The sequence below is a fragment of the Salvia splendens genome, unplaced genomic scaffold, assembly GCF_004379255.2.
Source record: "Salvia splendens isolate huo1 unplaced genomic scaffold, SspV2 ctg440, whole genome shotgun sequence".
Lineage (NCBI taxonomy): Eukaryota > Viridiplantae > Streptophyta > Magnoliopsida > Lamiales > Lamiaceae > Salvia > Salvia splendens.
Genome location: NW_024599092.1, coordinates 24580 through 39972, shown reverse-complemented (window position 1 = coordinate 39972; position 15393 = coordinate 24580). Strand labels below are relative to the sequence as shown.

Genomic DNA, 15393 nt, shown 5'->3' with positions numbered 1-15393 from the left:
TGTCTTAGTTCAATCGAACAGAAGACTAGCAATGGAAAGAGGGAAGAGCTGAATTGTCATCAATGCCTGCTGAAAGCAAGAAAGGCAAGAAAATTTGGTGAAAAAGGCAAAGAGAAGATGCATTGTAAGTCGGATTGACCTCTTATATAGAAGGACAATGGCTTAGAAAACAATGCAACTTCTAAAGAAGAGATCTACATCTAGTTGGGCAGTTGTTGCACTTGGAGCTATTTATTTATGCTCACTTTATTGTTTTGTTTTGATGTATAAGACTTTGTTTTATTGGTACAGTTTAGTTTGGAAAGAATTCAGTTTCAGTTTCTAAACTAGTTAATGATTAAATGACGTTCGATGTCATTTGATAATGCGTGCATTATTGAGAAATGTTCATCGAATATCTATCATAGTGCCATAGAAAAACAAATTATACATCATAGTATCTAAACAATATAATTGCAAAAAGATTGAGTTTAACACCACAGTTCAACTTCTTAAACAATGAATGATAAAGTTTTTATGGTACTTAATCATAAGGCCAAGAAAGTACTTAGTAATTGTTCAAACTGATTTTGTCTAACTCAAGTGACTATCGAGATTTTAACAGCTTACTTGTTAAATAGCTTGAAAGTCAGGTAAGTCTGGTTGATGCACAACAAGTTAGAATCTTTTGGTGGTTCAGGGGATTCAGAATACTTATATAGGTACGACATAGAAAGACTAGCAAGTCTTAATGGTTTATACCATAGGAGACGAGCAATGAGTTAAGATCAGTAGTGGGAGTTAAATCCTAGTTGACTACTCCAAGCATTCTTCTAAAGAATGGGATAGTCATATAAGAAGATATCGAAGTCTCTCGAAGACAAGTTCGATAAGTGAACAGTTTTACTCAATAACACCTTATCATTGATGGGATATACGTTGGAAACAATGAGTTATACCTTAAAGAAACTACTATAACATCAGTACCTTCTACAACACGCGAGTTGTGGACTAGAGGCAAGTCTAGTCCAGCACATCACAAGGTGTGGAGTTATTCCAACACATGTTTTGGAAAAGGTATCCAAGTAATTGGAGTTGTGTACTGAGGTATGTTTTAAGGTTGTCCCAAATGATAGAAAAGGTACAGGTTCTATAATCTTCACGGCAAGATATGTGTTTCTTTACACGAATACTAGATTCTTTGATGAAGATGGGGTCGGGCCCACAATCGTGCTCGTTGGCAAGAGCACAGTTGTGGTTGCTCTAACCCAACGGGTTCATGTTGGATTCGTGTGGATTATCGTGTATCCAAAAAAAAAGTTAACACTCTATTAATGATAGTAAGTTACTATACAATATAGCTTGACACGACACGATAACGACTAAAACATGATATTACACGATTAAATGGGACTCTTGTGCTCGTTCTTGCGGAAGAGCACGGCTGTGGTTGTTGTGCTCTTGCCTAAGAGCAGGCAGAAAAAAGTGGGGCCTGGCCCACAATCGTGCTCGTTGGCAAGAGCACGGTTGTGGTTGCTCTAACCCAACGGGTTCATGTCGGATTCGTGTGGATTATCGTGTATCCAAAAAAAAGTTAACACTCTATTAATGATAGTAAGTTACTATACAATATAACTTGACACGACACGATAACGACTAAAACATGATATTACACGATTAAATGAGATGTTACAAAATTAGAAAAATTATTTTCTTAAATCAAAATAATAAAATTAATGTATAATATTGAAGTACAATAATATTATATCTATACAAAATTAAATAATTAAAATAATTATTTTTTAAATAAAATTAAAGTATAATATTTTTTTAATTTATAAAAAATTAATTACTAGTACTATTTTTAAAATTAACAAAACTAAATATAATATTTTTTTAGTTACTTAAAATCAAACTATAATATTTTTTAATTAATAAAAATAACAAAATTAAAGTGTAATAATTTTTTGTTCTCTTTCTATCTTACATTACCAATAATATAATTAATAAATAAATACCAATAGTATAATTATTTAAATTATAAATTATATAATAATTATTACTATTATTATTATTTAATATTAAATTAATAACTAATCAATATAGTCTTCGTAAAAATTTAAAATTGTTAATTATATTCATAATGGTAAAAATTTGAATATTTTTAGTTAGGTGTTTCAACCCTAAAATGAGTATGAAATAATTTAATATAAATAATTCAATTGATTTAATTACTTTAAATAATTAATTTGATTAGGTATTTTTTTTCTTGATTTATATTATGAATGCAATTAGATGTATGTATAAAACACTAAAAAGAAAGAAGAAAAAGAAGAGAAAAGTAAAAAGAGGAAACATAAACTAAGGAAAAAAAGTAAGAAGAAAGGAAGGTAAAATACTAAAAAGAAAGAAGAAAATGAAGAAACTAAAGAAGGAAAAAAGAAATAAGAAAGGAAGAAAAAAATCACATGTTTGGTACTATTTAATTAAAATTTCCAAAAATATCATCCATAACTAAAAATCACATGTTTGGTAGCCAGAGTTATTTTTGTTATATGGTACCAAAAACGAAATAAAATAAAGATCACGTACCATTTATGTGCGAAAGTGAAAGATCAAGTACCATTTATGTAGTTCACTCTAAAAGAAAATTAAAAAAAGGATTATTATTAATGGATATAGACCATTTCTATGGAAGGACAAAAAAATATGGCGATACTTGTATAGGATGAAGGGTGAATATAGCATCAACAAATATTTCCGCCAGATAATTAGTAGTATTCAGATTTTTCCATAAAGGAAAAGGCATGGGTGACAAAATTTCTTGTTAATTAACTCCATTACAGTCACTAATTTGGATAGTATATCAACAAATATTTTCGTCTGATAATTAATAGTTGCCGATTTTGCCGTATAGGATAGGGCATGTGAGTTACAAAATTCCTTATTAATTAACTACATTACATTCACTAATTTAGTTAGTATCAACAAATATTTTCGTCTAATAATTAATAGTTGTCGATTTTGCCGTATTGGACAAGGCATGTTAGTGACAAAATTCCTTGTTAATTAACTACATTATATTCACTAATTTGGTCCACAGCCTCCACTCAATGGTAATTTATTTCACAAAACAGCATTGTACCAACCCAAGTGTCTTTTTTTGATGAAGTGAAATCAATATATCTTGATGTATAAATTTTGGGCGAAATTCTTGAAGTAATCGTATTTAGAAAATCATATCCCTAAATATGACATTTTTTACTTCTACAGAAAGAGTTACGTATTCTCAAAATGTGTAAGTAATCGTATTTAGAAAATCATGTCCCTAAATGTGACAATTTTTTTTAAAATTCTACCAAAGGAGTCAACGCATTTCCAAAATGTGTAAGAGCATTTACATTAGTGGATAATACACCTCCAATTTCTCCCGCCACGTTAGTATTTTATTATTTAGTCTACCCCCAAAGGGAAATTGAAATAGTTATAAAATTAAAAAATCATGCAAGCATTCTTGATTACATATACGATAAAGGACCAATCAATATTTTAGCCTTGAGTGTATTAATTTTTACTAATTTGGTCCACAACCTCCTCTACTCAATAATACTCCCAGTATTTTGTTATTTTTTTAATTTGTCTACTTGAGAAAAAAGAAGTCCTATATTCCACGTTTATTTCTTATGATATATTGAAATAAATATCGTAAATTTGCTATATATATATATATATATATATATAGCATATGATCATTAATTAATTCCAGGTCCCATATTGTATATTTTGATTTTAGTATACTAGCATTATATTAAAATATAAAAATATTAGTAGTAGTTGAATTGGGTTATAAAAGGAGGCATATTAGCATACAAGGTTGCAAGGGAGAAGAAAAAGCAGTGGAAAATGGATTCCGTTTTGATTGGTGTTGTGAGGGGTGTAATGTTGTTGGGTTTAAGGTGGTTTGTATACCTCCAGGGGCCACGGAAACGGCTTCCTCCGGGACCCAGACCCCTCCCGATCATCGGAAACATTCACCAACTAGGTAAAAATCAGACCGAAACACTGAGACAGCTGGCGAAAACGTATGGCCCTCTGATGTCAATCCGCATAGGCAGCGTGTACACGGTGGTGGTGTCCACACCGGAGATGGCCATGGAGCTCCTCCAACGCCACGGCCAGGTCTTCTCCGGTCGGACCGTCCCCCATGCGATGGATGTAGGCGGGTTCAACAAGTTCAGTATTTTCTTCGGTCCGGCAGGGAAGGAGTGGCGCGACAAGCGCAAGATGTGCAAGGAGATTCTGTTCTCGGAGCGGTGCCTCGAAGAAAGTGAGGCCCTCCGCTAGGAGATGCTGCAGAAGCTGGTGGATCACGTCGAGGGCCACTGCGACCGAAGGGATGTGGTCAACCTCCACAATGTGGTATTCATGGCCAACCTCAACCTCTTGCTCACCACCATCTTCTCCATCACCTCCCCGGACACCGCCATGGAATTGATGAAGATCATGGAAGATTTTTTCACCTTATTTGCTCCCAATATCACCGACTACTTCCCCATTCTAAAAGTCTTGGATCCGCAGGGGATGAAGCGCAAGGCTGAGTTAAGCTTGGGTAAACTCTTGGCCAAATTCCGTGATTTTCTTAACCACAGGTTGGACCACAGAAGGAACAACCCCAACAACAAGAAGCAGGATCTGCTCGAGGCAATCATCGATATCACCCAAGCAAACGACTACAACATTACCACACAAGATATCCCTTATTTACTTCTCGTAAGTTCTATTTTCATTGATTTGGTCTACCTTTTTTCTAAAAAAATCTATAAATATACTAGGAATTAATCGTGGGAGGAATAGACTCCAACTCGAACATGGTCGAGTGGATCATGACTGAGCTACTATTCAACCCGGACAAACTCGAGAGGCTAAAACGAGAGATAAAGAGCGCAGTGGGAGAGAATGGGAAAATCCAGGAGGCGGACATCGCGTCCCTCCCGTATCTGCAGGCAGTGATCAAAGAAACCTTTCGTTATCACCCGCCAGGGCCTCTTGCGGTTACCCGGATGTCAGAAGCCGATCAAGAGGTGAATGGTTATATGATTCCAAAAGGGACGCAGATAGTCGTCAATACGTGGTCAATGGCAAAAGATCCGAGCATCTGGACTGATCCGGAATCTTTTGAGCCAGAACGATTCCTTGACAACAAACTGGACTTCAAAGGCCAGCATTTCCAGCTCATACCCTTCGGGGCGGGCCGGAGAATATGCCCCGGAATACCCTTGGCAACTCGTATTCTGCAGATGACCACCGCTGTTTTGGTTCATAATTTTGACTGGAAACTTCAGAAAGACAAGGATCACCCGGACCATAAAGAAGCCATGTTTCGGATAAATTTGAGCAAAGCAACTCCACTTAGAGCTTTTCCGTTTAAAATTTAAGATTTTCTCATCTTAATAAATGGACAATAATAGCCCATGCTTCCAATAATGTAACCCATGTTGTGTATTATGTATATTGAAAATTATCAATCATATTACTATTTGGTACTTCATCCATCCCAATTAGCTGAAATATATCTTTTGGACATGGAGATAAGCTAAAACAGGAGAAAGAATAAAGAAATAATATAAGAGAGAGGATAAAATAAGAGTAATTAGATATTTTGTTTTTTGTCAAAAAAGAAATACTACTCAACTAAATTGAGACATTTCGAAAAATATTGTATATTTTCCCAAGAATTATGCACCTATCTTAATTTTATATCTCACTTACAGAGATTAATGTCATTCTTTCGCATGAATGAAATCAGGAGCTTTAATTACTTTGTGAACAGTTTAAATAAAAAAAATTAATTACTTTAGAATAATTAAATTACTTGGAATAAAGTAGATCCGAGTTTAAACAATTTACTAAAAGAAATAAAAAAACATAAATTGAGTCCCAAGTCCAAAACTTAAATAATATCACGCCCACTAACTCAATAAATAAGGCCTAATTATTAATTTATTTCCAGCCCAACTCAGTTTTAACGAAACAGAGCCAAAACTTAAACCTTGGCCCAATTGTATAATGTCCCTATAATGTGTATTATGCGTGAAATAATGTAGCTCGGGTAATTTAAATCATATCTATCCAATCCATCTATCTAATGGCTATAATTTGTTTTATGTTTAAGACTAAAGGTGTTAGGACCTTAATACACCCATATATATACTATTTACATTTACGCTACTTCATTTGGCGGAATTGAATATTATTAAGAGTAAAGGCCAAAATTGGTCCTGAACATATAGTCATTTTACGTTTTTGGTCCTAAACATTATCATTTGGATTTTTTGGTCCTGCAAATATGGAAATTTGATCATTTTGGTCCTCCGTCAACATTTCCGTTAAAAACTAATGGTCAACGGCCAATTTTGACCAAATTAAACTTTTAATTCTGATTTTTTACTCCCTAATTAATTCCCTAATTATTTTTACATTTCGATTTCATCTTCTTTCCTTCCACTTATCATCATCCAAAAAACAAAAAATCAAAGAGAGAAATTTAAAGGAAAGATCCAAATTTGGAACTAAAAAGAGTGAAATACGAGAAGGAAAACTTAGATCCAACAATTAAGTGATATCACCCATCTACTAGAGAAGAAAGAGTGAACTACTGAGATTGCACAGCAAAAAAATCCATGGTCATCTCCCTCATCCTCACTCTCTCTCTCTCTAATAATCTAACCTCATTCAGTCATGTTAAAGGGGTAAATCTGAAACACACCCTCTCATTTCATCATCAAACAATAGAAAGGCGGAGAGAGAAGAGAAATCCACTATGGGCAGTAACCAAGCATAGTTGAAGTTTGACTAAGGTAAGGTAAATCAACGGCTGGCATCAATGAAAGAAGGAATCTTGACCGTAAAAGGGCAATGTGTCTCTTTTTCTCTAGTTTCGATGTGGGCAATCCAGCTCTGCGAACTCCGCCCCCTTCCTCAACACCCTCCTCTCCGACTACGTCGTCCTCATCTGCAAATTCCGCGACGTCCACGTCTCCACGGATCGGGCCTCCATCGGCCTCATCGTCGACGGTGTCCGGGTCTCCCACCCCGATCTCTTGGTCGGATCTAGAATGGCTTGACGGAATTCATATAACTAGGGTTTGAGGGGAAGAGGAAGGAAGAAGATGAAAGATGAGAGGAAGGAAGAAGATGAAATTGAAGTGTAAAAATAATTAGGGAGTAAAAAATCAGAATTAAAACTTTAATTTGGTCAAAATCGGCCGTTGACCGTTAGTTTTTAACGGAAATGTTGACGGAGGACCAAAATGATCAAATTCCCATATGTGCAGGACCAAAAAATCCAAAAGATAATGTTTAGGACCAAAAACGTAAAATGGCTATATGTTCATGACCAATTTTGGCCTTTACTCTATTATTAATAATAAAGTAATATCTCTACGTTATATTCTGTTTGGACATGAATAGCCGTATTAATATATTATCATTTCTCTTGCAATTCTTATTTTAAAAAAGATTAAAATACTTAATAGTAATAAAATTTCCAAAACTTATCTTTTATATATTGATAGATTATAAATCGTTGGAGTGGTTTGATTGCTTTATAATTCTCTGAAAGATTAATACCCTAATTAAATTATACCTAATTAAATTATACTAGTAATATATTAATATGGGTTATGAAATTTCATATTTATACTAGTCCATTTATGTGCACTAGTCCAATTCTAGTCTTAATTCATTTCTTCTTCAGTAGTATACTGTTGGTGTGAGCAGAAAACTTAAATATTTTACGGTTGATTCAATCCCACATTTAAAAAAATTTCCTATTGCGTTCCATTACATTAGTTTCACTACTTTAATATTACTAATTATTTAATTATAAAAGGAAAATTCTAAACTATACTGTAATTGGACTAATGAACACCAAAAAGAACTAGTATTTTATAATTAGATTAAATTACCCTAGCGATTGAAAATTGAAGAAAAAAAGAGAACATAACATGATATATGCAGTATTAGTACATGACAATATTAATTATGAACAAATCAAATTGTATAGGATAAAACCGGATTAAAAGTGATGAAAGTTGATAACAAAAGTCTTCAACGGCATATATTTGGTTCATAATGAATGAATCATACTAATATTTTATAATTATAATTATATACGTATTATATATTATATTAAAAATTGAATAAAATTTATAAGAGAAAAGGCCAAAACTGATCCTGAACATATACCCATTTTACGATTTTGGTCCTATGCTTTATCTTTCGAATTTTCTCATCCTGAACATTTCAACTCGGATCACAATTGGTTCTACACTAACAGTTCCGTCAATTTTTAAACGATTTTGACCCAATTTTGACGGTTTTAATTGTCCCATTCGGGTTAAAACCGTTTAAAAATCAGTCAAAATCGGGTTAAAACCGTTTAAAAATTGACGGAAATGTTAGTGTAGGACCAATTGTGATCCGAATTGAAATGTTCAGGATGTCAAAATTCAAAAGATAAAGTATATGACCAAAATTATAAAATGGACATATATTCATGAACGGTTTTTACATTTACTCTTTTAAAATTTCATTGTGGCTTTATTAATTAATTATTAATTTCAAATAGTAATAATATTTTATTAATAATAATAATAATTTTAAATGATAGTACGTAATTTAAATAATTACTCCATTCATCCCATTCAAGATGACCACATTTCCTTTTTGTTTGTACCAATCAAGATTACCACTTTCCAATTTTGGAAATAACCTCATCTGTCTTCTCTCCTCATTAAAATAATCAACTACCATTTTTCTCTCTACTTTATTCCACCTATCAACACTTCCTTTCGTGCCACTCAAGAATGTGGCCATCTTGAGTGCGACGGGGGAGTATAATATAATTATTTAATAAGAATAATTATAATAAAATTTTAAATATTATAATATAATATAATTGTTATTGCTATAATTATAGTGTAATTATAGTTTTGATTATAATAAAATTAACTAGAGTATGATTCATAATTTTAAATTATTATGTTAATAACAACAATAATAATAATAATATAAGATTATACTCCACACCATTAAATACATAAATATGTAAGAATCCAAAAATTGGGAATAAGAATACCTATTAAAAACTAGGATTTAGAATCCTTGAAAGTTGTACTATTTTTCTTGTTTTCAGGATTTTGATTCATGGCCAACCTCAACCTCTCCTGAAAACAAGAAAAATAGTACAACTTTCAAGGATTCTAAATCCTAGTTTTTAATAGGTATTCTTATTCCCAATTTTTGGATTCTTACATATTTATGTATTTAATGGTGTGGAGTATAATCTTATATTATTATTATTATTATTGTTGTTATTAATATAATAATTTAAAATTATGAATCATACTCTAGTTAATTTTATTATAATCAAAACTATAATTACACTATAATTATAGCAATAACAATTATATTATATTATAATATTTAAAATTTTATTATAATTATTCTTATTAAATAATTATAATATACTCCCCCGTCGCACTCAAGATGGCCACATTCTTGAGTGGCACGAAAGGAAGTGTTGATAGGTGGAATAAAGTAGAGAGAAAAATGGTAGTTGATTATTTTAATGAGGAGAGAAGACAGATGAGGTTATTTCCAAAATTGGAAAGTGGTAATCTTGATTGGTACAAACAAAAAGGAAATGTGGTCATCTTGAATGGGATGAATGGAGTAATTATTTAAATTACGTACTATCATTTAAAATTATTATTATTATTAATAAAATATTATTACTATTTGAAATTAATAATTAATTAATAAAGCCATCAATGAAATTTTAAAAGAGTAAATGTAAAAACCGTTCATGAATATATGTCCATTTTATAATTTTGGTCATATACTTTATCTTTTGAATTTTGACATTCTGAACATTTCAATTCGGATCACAATTGGTCCTACACTAACATTTCCGTCAATTTTTAAACGGTTTTAACCCGATTTTGACTGATTTTTAAACGGTTTTAACCCGAATGTGACAATTAAAACCGTCAAAATTGGGTCAAAACCGTTTAAAAATTGACGGAACTGTTAGTGTAGAACCAATTGTGATCCGAGTTGAAATGTTCAGGATGAGAAAATTCAAAAGATAAAGCATAGGACCAAAATCGTAAAATGGGTATATGTTCAGGATCAGTTTTGGCCTTTTCTCTTATAAATTTTATTCAATTTTTAATATAATATATAATACGTATATAAATATAATTATAAAATATTAGTATGATTCATTCATTATGAACCAAATATATGCCGTTGAAGACTTTTGTTATCAACTTTCATCACTTTTAATCCGGTTTTATCCTATACAATTTGATTTGTTCATAATTAATATTGTCATGTACTAATACGGCATATATCATGTTATGTTCTCTTTTTTTCTTCAATTTTCAATCGCTAGGGTAATTTAATCTAATTATAAATTACTAGTTCTTTTTGGTGTTCATTAGTCCAATTACAGTATAGTTTAGAATTTTCCTTTTATAATTAAATAATTAGTAATATTAAAGTAGTGAAACTAATGTAATGGAACGCAATAGGAAATTTTTTTAAATGTGGGATTGAATCAACCGTAAAATATTTAAGTTTTCTGCTCACACCAACAGTATACTACTGAAGAAGAAATGAATTAAGACTAGAATTGGACTAGTGCACATAAATGGACTAGTATAAATATGAAATTTCATAACCCATATTAATATATTACTAGTATAATTTAATTAGGGTATTAATCATTCAGAGAATTATAAAGCAATCAAACCACTCCAACGCTTTATAATCTATCAATATATAAAAGATAAGTTTTGGAAATTTTATTACTATTAAGTATTTTAATCTTTTTTAAAATAAGAATTGCAAGAGAAATGATAATATATTAATACGGCTATTCATGTCCAAACAGAATATAACGTAAAGATATTACTTTATTATTAATAATAGAGTAAAGGCCAAAATTGGTCATGAACATATAGCCATTTTACGTTTTTGGTCCTAAACATTATCTTTTGGATTTTTTGGTCCTGCACATATGGGAATTTGATCATTTTGGTCCTCCGTCAACATTTCCGTTAAAAACTAACGGTCAACGGCCGATTTTGACCAAATTAAAGTTTTAATTCTGATTTTTTACTCCCTAATTATTTTTACACTTCAATTTCATCTTCTTCCTTCCTCTCATCTTTCATCTTCTTCCTTCCTCTTCCCCTCAAACCCTAGTTATATGAATTCCATCAATTTCGTGAACCGCCATTCTATATCCGACCAAGAGATCGGGGTGGGCGACCCGGACACCGTCGACGATGAGGCCGATGGAGGCCCGATCCGTGGAGACGTGGACGTCGCGGAATTTGCCGATGAGGACGACGTAGTCGGAGAGGAGGGTGTCGAGGAAGGGGGCGGAGTTCGCAGAGCTGGATTGCCCACATCGAAACTAGAGAAAAAGAGACACATTGCCCTTTTACGGTCAAGATTCCTTCTTTCATTGATGTCAGCCGTTGATTTACCTTACCTTAGTCAAACTTCAACTATGCTTGGTTACTGCCCATAGTGGATTTTCCTTCTCTCTCTCCGCCTTTCTATTGTTTGATGATGAAATGAGAGGGTGTGTTTCAGATTTACCCCTTTAACATGACTGAATAAGGTTAGATTATTAGAGAGAGAGAGTGAGGATGAGGGAGATGACCATGGATTTTTTTGCTGTGCAATCTCAGTAGTTCACTCTTTCTTCTCTAGATGGGTGATATCACTTAATTGTTGGATCTAAGTTTTCCTTCTCGTATTTCACTCTTTTTAGTTCCAAATTTGGATCTTTCCTTTAAATTTCTCTTTTTGATTTTTTGTTTTTTGGATGATGATAAGTGGAAGGAAAGAAGATGAAATTGAAATGTAAAAATAATTAGGGAATTAATTAGGGAGTAAAAAATCAGAATTAAAAGTTTAATTTGGTCAAAATTGGCCGTTGACCATTAGTTTTTAATGGAAATGTTGACGGATGACCAAAATGATCAAATTTCCATATTTGCAGGACCAAAAAATCCAAATGATAATGTTTAGGACCAAAAACGTAAAATGGCTATATGTTCAAGACCAATTTTGGCCTTTACTCTTAATAATATTCAATTACGCCAAATGAAGTAGCGTAAATGTAAATAGTATATATATGGGTGTATTAAGGTCCTAACACCTTTTAGTCTTAAACATAAAACAAATTGTAGCCATTAGATAGATGGATTGGATAGATATGATTTAAATTACCCGAGCTACATTATTTCACGCATAATACACATTATAGGGACATAATACAATTGGGCCAAGGTTTAAGTTTTGGCCCTGTTTCGTTAAAACTGAGTTGGGCTGGAAATAAATTAATAATTAGGCCTTATTTATTGAGTTAGTGGGCGTGATATTATTTAAGTTTTGGACTTGGGACTCAATTTATGTTTTTTTATTTCTTTTAGTAAATTGTTTAAACTCGGATCTAATTTATTCCAAGTAATTTAATTATTCTAAAGTAATTAATTTTTTTATTTAAACTGTTACAAAGGAATAAAGCTCCGATTTCATTCATGCGAAAGAATGACATAATCTCTGTAAGTGAGATATAAATTAAGATAGGTGCATAATTCTTGGGAAAATATACAATATTTTTCGAAATGTCTCAATTTAGTTGAGTAGTATTTCTTTTTTGACAAAAAACAAAATATCTAATTACTCTTATTTTATCCTCTCTCTTATATTATTTCTTTATTCTTTCTCCTGTTTTAGCTTATCTCCGTGTCCGAAGATATATTTCAGCTAATTGGGATGGATGAAGTACCAAATAGTAATATGATTGATAATTTTCAATATACATAATACACAACATGGGTTACATTATTGGAAGCATGGGCTATTATTGTCCATTTATTAAGATGAGAAAATCTTAAATTTAAAACGGAAAAGCTCTAAGTGGAGTTGTTTTGCTCAAATTTATCCGAAACATGGCTTCTTTATGGTCCGGGTGATCCTTGTCTTTCTCAAGTTTCCAGTCAAAATTATGAACCAAAACAGCGGTGGTCATCTGCAGAATATGAGTTGCCAAGGGTATTCCGGGGCATATTCTCCGGCCCGCCCCGAAGGGTATGAGCTGGAAATGCTGGCCTTTGAAGTCCAGTTTGTTGTCAAGGAATCGTTCTGGCTCAAAAGATGCCGGATCAGTCCAGATGCTCGGATCTTTTGCCATTGACCACGTATTGACGACTATCTGCGTCCCTTTTGGAATCATGTAACCATTCACCTCTTGATCGGCTTCTGACATCTGGGTAACCGCAAGAGGCCCTGGCGGGTGATAACGAAAGGTTTCTTTGATCACTGCCTGCAGATACGGGAGGGACGCGATGTCCGCCTCCTGGATTTTCCCATTCTCTCCCACTGCGCTCTTTATCTCTCGTTTTAGCCTCTCGAGTTTGTCCGGGTTGAATAGTAGCTCAGTCATGATCCACTCGACCATGTTCGAGTTGGAGTCTATTCCTCCCACGATTAATTCCTAGTATATTTATAGATTTTTTTAGAAAAAAGGTAGACCAAATGAATGAAAATAGAACTTACGAGAAGTAAATAAGGGATATCTTGTGTGGTAATGTTGTAGTCGTTTGCTTGGGTGATATCGATGATTGCCTCGAGCAGATCCTGCTTCTTGTTGTTGGGGTTGATCCTTCTGTGGTCCAACCTGTGGTTAAGAAAATCACGGAATTTGGCCAAGAGTTTACCCAAGCTTAACTTAGCCTTGCGCTTCATCCCCTGCGGATCCAAGACTTTTAGAATGGGGAAGTAGTCGGTGATATTGGGAGCAAATAAGGAGAAAAAATCTTTCATAATCTTCATCAACTCCATGGTGGTGTCCGGGGAGGTGATGGAGAAGATGGTGGTGAGCAAGAGGTTGAGGTTGGCCATGAATACCACATCGTGGATGTTGACCACATCCCTTCGGTCGCAGTGGCCCTCGACGTGATCCACCAGCTTCTGCAGCATCTCCTGGCGGAGGCCCTCGCTTTCTTCGAGGCACCGCTCCGAGAACAGAATCTCCTTGCACACCTTGCGCTTGTCGCGCCACTCCTTCCCGGCCGGACCGAAGAAAATACTGAACTTGCTGAACCCGCCTACATCCATCGCATGGGGGACGGTCCGACCGGAGAAGACCTGACCGTGGCGTTGGAGGAGCTCCATGGCCATCTCCGGTGTGGACGCCACCACCGTGTACACGCTGCCTATGCAGATCGACATCAGAGGGCCGTACGTTTTCGCCAGCTGTCTCAGTGTTTCGGTCTGATTTTTACCTAGTTGGTGAATGTTTCCGATGATCGGGAGGGGTCTGGGTCCCGGAGGGAGCCGTTTCCGTGGCCCCTGGAGGTATACAAACCACCTTAAACCCAACAACATTACACCCATCACAACACCAATCAAAACGCAATCCATTTTCCACTGCTTTTTCTTCTCCCTTGCAACCTTGTATGCTAATATGCCTCCTTATATAACCCAATTCAACTACTACTAATATTATTATATTTTAATATAATGCTTGTATACTAAATCAAAATATACAATATGAGACCTGAAATTAATTAATGATCATATGGTATGTATATATATATATATATATATATATATAGGAAAATGATCAATACAAAACTTGATCTCAATACAAAATCCAGACCAAATCCTGACCATGAGATTTGACGATCCAATGGTCAATAATTAAACAAAAACACGGAGGGTCATTGTAAAGCAGTTTTAGGTCATATTATAAACTTTGGGTTTGAGGTCATGTTAAGATCATTTCATGTCATCCTTACTATAATGACGTAAAAATAAGCTTACAATGACCTAAAAATGACTTTTGTATGCTTGGTTCTGCATTTTTGTATTAAGAATGGTTTTGCATGGATCAAAACCCTATATATATATATATATATATATAGCAAATTTCCGATATTTATTTCAATTTATCATAAGAAATAAACGTGGAATATAGGACTTCTTTTTTCTCAAGTAGACAAATTAAAAAAATAACAAAATACTGGGAGTATTCTTGAGTAGAGGAGGTTGTGGACCAAATTAGTAAAAATTAATACACTTAGGGCTAAAATATTGATTGGTCCTTTATCGTATATGTAATCAAGAATGCTTGCATGATTTTTTAATTTTATAACTATTTCAATTTCCCTTTGGGGATAGACTAAATAATAAAATACTATCGTGGCAGGAGAAATTGGAGGTGTATTATCCACTAATGTAAATGCTCTTACACATTTTGGAAATGCGTTGACTCCTTTGGTAGAATTTTAAAAACAATTCTCTCATTTAGGGACATGATTTTCT

The 15393-nt window shown here is 33.5% G+C and overlaps 2 protein-coding genes across 2 annotated transcripts; one reads left to right on the top strand and one right to left on the bottom strand.

The window, feature by feature from the left end:
* The first annotated feature begins 3848 nt into the window (after positions 1–3848).
* LOC121790206 (ferruginol synthase-like) lies at positions 3849–5527 on the top strand. The gene is made up of 2 exons (XM_042188472.1): positions 3849–4749; positions 4812–5527. Exons 1-2 carry the CDS (start codon positions 4327–4329, stop codon positions 5412–5414), a joined length of 1026 nt encoding a protein of 341 aa, XP_042044406.1. The 5' UTR covers positions 3849–4326; the 3' UTR covers positions 5415–5527.
* A 7318-nt stretch (positions 5528–12845) lies between these two features.
* LOC121790205 (ferruginol synthase-like) lies at positions 12846–14547 on the bottom strand. The gene is made up of 2 exons (XM_042188471.1): positions 13624–14547; positions 12846–13561 (listed from the first exon to the last, which is right to left on the bottom strand). Exons 1-2 carry the CDS (start codon positions 14488–14490, stop codon positions 12965–12967), a joined length of 1464 nt encoding a protein of 487 aa, XP_042044405.1. The 5' UTR covers positions 14491–14547; the 3' UTR covers positions 12846–12964.
* Between the last annotated feature and the right edge of the window lie 846 nt (positions 14548–15393).